The sequence below is a fragment of the Pogoniulus pusillus genome, chromosome 13 (assembly GCF_015220805.1).
Source record: "Pogoniulus pusillus isolate bPogPus1 chromosome 13, bPogPus1.pri, whole genome shotgun sequence".
Taxonomy (NCBI): domain Eukaryota; kingdom Metazoa; phylum Chordata; class Aves; order Piciformes; family Lybiidae; genus Pogoniulus; species Pogoniulus pusillus.
In genome coordinates, this window is record NC_087276.1 from 2,342,047 (window position 1) to 2,348,046 (window position 6,000).

At 53.5% G+C, this 6,000-nt stretch overlaps 1 protein-coding gene across 1 annotated transcript in view; it reads left to right on the plus strand.

Annotated features, from left to right (window-relative positions):
- SGPP2 (sphingosine-1-phosphate phosphatase 2) overlaps positions 1 to 6,000 on the plus strand; it is a 48,410-nt gene extending 42,410 nt beyond the window's left edge. Inside the window, exon 5 of the mRNA XM_064152786.1 lies at positions 2,238 to 6,000. Coding sequence (XP_064008856.1) covers positions 2,238 to 2,783 — 546 coding nt within the window. The 3' untranslated portion in view covers positions 2,784 to 6,000. The remainder of the gene's footprint in view (positions 1 to 2,237) is intronic.

Consider the following 6,000-nt stretch of genomic DNA (forward strand, 5'->3'; position numbering starts at 1 on the left):
TAACAGAAGAGGTCATCTGCCCATCTATGCAAAGCAAGAAGTGCTAATCCTGCTGATAAGATGAAATTACTTGCAGGGTTCTGAGAGGGAAAGGGGTTGTATAGAGGTTGTATGTGATAGCATGCCTGAGGTTACAAGATCCCAGCATGGTGGGGTTTGGAAAGGACCAGTCCAACTGCACTGCTAAAACAGGATCACCCAGAACAGGTTGCCCAGGAATATGTCCAGCTGGTTTTGGAGCCTTTCTAGAGAAGGAGACTCCACAACCTCTCTGGTCAGCCTGCTCCAGGAAAGAAGCTTTTCCTTGTGTGCCTTTGCCATTGAGGTGGAGGATGGGCTGAAAATGTGAAAGCAGGAAGAATCTCACTTGTTCAGAGAAAAAATACGGGTCAGTAGATACATCCACATGGACAGGGCTAAGGATGAGTCTAGCACAAGGTTTGGGTTGTCTCTGCAGGTGGACAGTGACATCACTGGCTCCAGGCTCTTCCTCTGTTGCTGTGCACCCACCAAGAGTCTCTTATCACAGTGTCACAGTATCACAGTATCATCAGGATTGGAAGAGACCTCACAGATCATCAAGTCCAACCCTTTACCACAGAGCTCAAGGCCAGACCATGGCACCAAGTGCCACGTCCAGTCCTGCCTTGAACAGCTCCAGGGACGGCGACTCCACCACCTCCCCGGGCAGCCCATTCCAGTGTCCAATGACTCTCTCAGGGAAGAACTTTCTCCTCACCTCCAGCCTAAATTTCCCCTGGTGCAGCCTGAGGCTGTGTCCTCTTGTTCTGGTGCTGGCCACCTGAGAGAAGAGAGCAACCTCCTCCTGGCCACAACCTCCCCTCAGGTAGTTGCAGACAGCAATGAGGTCTGCCCTGAGCCTCCTCTTCTCCAGGCTAACCAATCCCAGCTCCCTCAGCCTCTCCTCGTAGGGCTGTGCTCAAGGCCTCTCCCCAGCCTCGTTGCCCTTCTCTGGACATGCTCAAGCATCTCAATGTCCCTCCTAAACTGGGGGGCCCAGAACTGAACACAGCACTCAAGGTGTGGTCTAACCAGTGCAGAGTACAGGGGCAGAATGACCTCCCTGCTCCTGCTGGCCACACCATTCCTGATGCAGGCCAGGATGCCACTGGCTCTCTTGGCCACCTGGGCACACTGCTGGCTCATGTTCAGGTGGGTATCAATCAGCACCCCCAGATCCCTCTCTGTCTGGCTGCTCTCAGCCACTCTGACCCCAGCCTGTATCTCTGCATGGGGTTGCTGTGGCCAAAGTGCAGCATCCTGCACTTGGAGCTATTGAAGCCATCCCCTTGGACTCTGCCCATCTGTGCAGGCGGTCAAGGTCCTGCTGCAGAGCCCTTCTGCCCTCCAACCCAGCCACATCTGCCCCCAGCTTGGTGTCATCTGCAAACTTGCTGATGACTGACTCCATGCCCTCATCCAGATCATCTATGAAGATGTTAAAGAGGATGGGGCCCAGCACTGATCCCTGAGGGACACCACTAGTGACAGCTGCCAGCTGGATGTGGCACCATTCACCACCACTCTCTGGGCTCATCCCTCCAGCCAGTTCCTAACGCAGCACAGAGTGTTGCCATCCAAGCCATGGGCTGACAGCTTAGCCAGCAGTTTGCTGTGGGGGACATCATCACCTGTATGCTGGTTTGGGTGTTCCCCACCCCCACACACTTTAGAAATCACCCAGACTAGACTCAGCAGCTCTGGCAATTGAATGAAGCTTATATTTACAGCTGGCACAATAGACAAGCAGACATTTACAGTATATACAGTTATAGACAGAAATAGACAAGGGAAAAGGGAATACAGAAACACAACTCCCCTCCCAGAAACCTGAGTGCCCAGGAGGGGCTCCCAACCACCCCTGCACCTTCCCCCTGCCCCTCTCAACCTTACCCCAGTCCCAAGGAAGAATGGAGGTTTGGCCAGGGGGTTAGGAAGCAAAGTGGCTTAGTCAGAGAAATGGCAGAGAGAGGCTAGAGAGAGATGCAGCTCGGGCAGTGCCCCAGCAGGAGTGCCCTATCTGTGTTTTGATTCTTATTCTTACACATCTCAGCAAGCCAAGGAGGGAGGTCGACATCACCCTTGTTTTCCTTCCACAGCCTGTACTCTAATTCTTCTCACCAGAACGTTCTAGCTGGGCTCAAAGCAGCACAACCTGACGAGCTGTGTTTTGCTTTCCAGGTGTCACAAAGCTTTCAAACCCTTTCTCCTTACAGGATGTGATTGGCGGAGCGCTGATCTCGGCGGTGCTGCTCGTGCTCCTGTACCCTGCATGGGACACCATAGACCACTTGTTGTTGACCAGCCCCTTCTGCCCACTGGTTTCCATCACCCTGCCTCTTGTCCTGTGCTACAACTACCCCAAGCTGGACTTCTACAGCCCTACCAGAGGAGACACCACTACCATCTTAGGAGCAGGAGCAGGAGCAACTGTGGGATTTTGGTTAAACAATCAGTTTGCTGCAGCCGCCTACGCTGGGGACGGCTTTCAGCTCAGACTTCCCCTGCTCACCAGTCGAGTGGTGGCGGTGATGTTGGCCAGGTTCTTCGTAGGGATCCTGTTTGTTCTGCTGACACGCTGGCTCATGAAGAGCCTGGTCCTTGGCGTGCTGGGCTACCACTACAAGTTCCCCGTGGCCGACCTGGAAGCCCGGAGACGACCAGAAGTGGAAGTGCCCTACAAATTCATCACCTACTCCTCGGTCGGCTTCAGTGCCACTGTCATCGTGCCGCTGCTGCACCAGCTGCTAGGACTGCTCTGAGCCCAGCACCCTCCTTACAGAGCAGTGCTCAGCACCACCATTTCACAGATAAGTGGATCAAGGGTGGTAGCTCAACCAAAAAGTGTTTTGTGCCTTTCTGTGCTGGTGAGGTGAGTTAACTCTGGCTGGATGCCCACCAAAGCTTCTCTGCCACCGCCCTTCCCATCTGGAAAGGGGAGGGAAAATACAACGGAAGGGTTGAGATAAGGACAGGGGGAGATCACTCACCAGTTACTATCATGGGCAAAATGGACTCCACTTCAGGAAAATTAATTTATTACCACTCAAATTAGAGTAACAAGCAATGAAACTGCATCTTGAGGCACCTTACCTTACCCTTCTCCTTGAGGTTGCCTTCAGCCTCGAGGTTCTCCACCTCCTCCCTCTCAGCAGTCCAGAAAGATGAGGAATGGGGGTTGCAGTCAGTTCATACCTTGTCTCTGCCTCTTCCTCTGCCCTACCATGGGGAGGCCCTTCACAGGAGACAGTTCATCATTAGCTTCTTCAGTGTGAGTCCTTCCTATGAGCTGCACTCTTCACAAACTGCCTCAAGGTGGGTCCCTTCCATAGGATAGAGTCCTTCTGGAACACACTGCTCCGGTGTAGGTCCCCTGTTGGGTCACAAGTTCTGCAGCAAACCTGCTCCAGCATGGACTCCTCTCTCCATGGGGCCGTGGGTCTGCCAGGAGTCGGCTCCAGCCCAGGTTCTCCACCTACTTCAGTGCAGAGCTCTCCTTGGGCTGTAGAGGGACAGTCAGCCTTACCATGGGCTTCACTGCAGGCTGCAGGGGAATCTCTGCTCTGGCTGAAGCTGCCCTTCTGCAGTATTATTTCTCTTTAACTATGTTATCCCTGAGGTGCCACCAACATTGCTGATGGGCTCAGACTTGAGCAATGGTCAGCCTGTCTCGGAGCCAACTGCCATTGGCTCTACTGGGCACAGGGGAAGCTTCTGGTGGCGTCTCACAGAAGGCTACTGAAAACTTGCCACACAAGCCCAGTACAAGTGGCCTATAATACCCAGTTTGGAACTGTCACAGGAAGTAACCTTGGGTTAGAAATTGCTTATGCCATAATTGGAGGTCCCTGTCTCAGATGACTAAAGATAAGCACAGACTACAGAACCAAAATCCCTGCCCGAGCGGAGCAGTGGCTGGTTTGCCCCAGGGCCAGGGATGCTGTGGAGCATGACTGGCCCTGTGGGGCACGAGCCTCATGGCACCCTGGGCTCCAAACCCACCTGCCTGGCTGTGGGGTTGCTCCTGCTGAAGCAGAAGAGCATGCCTGCTTGTCTTCTGGGCTGCAAGGACAGCTAACCTGTAGAAAGTAAAGGAGGTGCTTTGCTGGCAGCTGAGCACCTGGATAAATACAAGTCCCAAAACATTGCTGGGAGTTCTGTGTGAGGAGCAGGTTTGTGGCATGATAAAGTGAGTGGCTGCTGGGGTGGGGAAAGAGACAGTGAAACCTTGTTCATGAGGCAGGCAGAGCTCTGCCCATGCCCTGCTATCCCCCTGGAGCCCAGGGATAGAGGAAGAGTGGCTGATGATGGGAAGATGATGCAGAGGTGGAGGCTTTTCAAGCACTGTACCTTCCTGCTGTTTGGCTTCAGAGGGAGCACCCTACTGGCCGGGAAGGTTGGTTTCTCCAGCGTCCAGCCTCAGCAGAGATCAGAGGGCCACACTTGGGGACAGCTGAGTGTTTCCCTGAAAGCAACCTGAAACATCCCGATGGTTATTGTAGCCGCCGCTTGTCGTAGTGTCTTCTGAGGGCGCTGCCAGACCTGGCTAGCTCTGCCTGTAAGGCTTTGCTCACTGCAGTCACTCAAAGCCCTCCCCAAGTAAAACAGACTTTAAAAAGCAAATCCAGCACAAAACATCTGTGGTGATTTGTGACAGATTTATCTTGCCTTGTAATAGAAGCACCTCTGGTGGGAGACCCTTTGCTTCACCACCACCAAGCAGAGTTGCTCCCACAGCGTTGAGGCTTCTGTTCAAACTAGCTCTGATTTAACTTCTCTGGATGGGACAAAGTCCTTCCTGCCATGCAGTGGTGACAAGCAGTGTCCTTGAGCTGTGTGGTGGAAGGAGCTGAGCAGTGGCTACAATGAGCAGATGCCATCATTCCCTGGTGCTGTGCAGCATTAGGGTTGGGCTTCCGTGCGTCTCGCAACACCCTGCAGGTCCTCGCAGAGGAGCTTTCCCAGGGGTGTGCTTTGCTGTCAGGCTGCTTATCGTGAAGAGATACCTGCTGGACCAAGGAGCTGTTGAGAAATACAGTGGTGAATGTGGTCTGCTTGGCTAGGAAAAACGTGCTGTGAGCTGCAAGCACGGCCCCTGTGCCTTGCCTGGTGAAAGCCAGCTGCCTGACTGTGCCCGCCTGTCTTCTAGGCTGCCACAACTAACCTGGGCTCCAAACCCCCCTGCCTGGCTGCGGGGTTGCTCCTGCTGAAGCAGAAGAGCATGCCTGCTTGTCCTCTGGGCTGCAAGGGCAGCTAACCTGTAGAAAGCAAAGGCGGTGCTTTGCTGGCAGCTGAGCACCCGGATAAACACGGCAAGTCCCCAGACATTGCTGGGAGCTCTGCGTGAGGAGCAGGGAGTTGTGCGTGATGGAGCTGGGTGCTGTTAAACCAGCTTGGTGGTCTCCAGAAGGGAAGCAAGCAGAAGTTTTAGCCGTGTTTAGGTTTGCCCAGGATAAACTGGTTTGAATCAGGCTGAGAGGATTTTACATGTGCACACAAACAGCTTCAAGGAGTCTTTCAGCAGTGCCCACTCACATATACCCTCTGGCGGGACCGGATTTGAGCTGTTAAAGCCACTGGGTCCCATCCTCAGTCTCCCTCCCCCACATCACAAGCTTTGAAAGACTTCAAAAACTTCTGCTGTTAGGAGTGCTTCCTGACTGGCAGCTTCGTGGCCAAGCTGAAGCCCTTTGAAGGGGCCACGTCGGAGTGCACGGGACCAAAAGCTGGGGTGGGGGGAAGTGGTTAAAGTGTGAGGTGGAATTAGTCCCAAGAAAGGCAGGTTTGGACAGGGAGGTTCATGCAGCTTTCTGTGTGCAATCTCCGTGCTCAATCACAGCTGGTTTCTGCCCTTAAGAGTTTCTAAATCCTATCCAAATGCTTGGATTTAGCTTTCCCGGTGTTCCCCTGCATGTCCTTCCTGTGACACGTGCAAGCTGTCTTTGGTTCACACCTAAAAATACATTTATTTTGCAACAT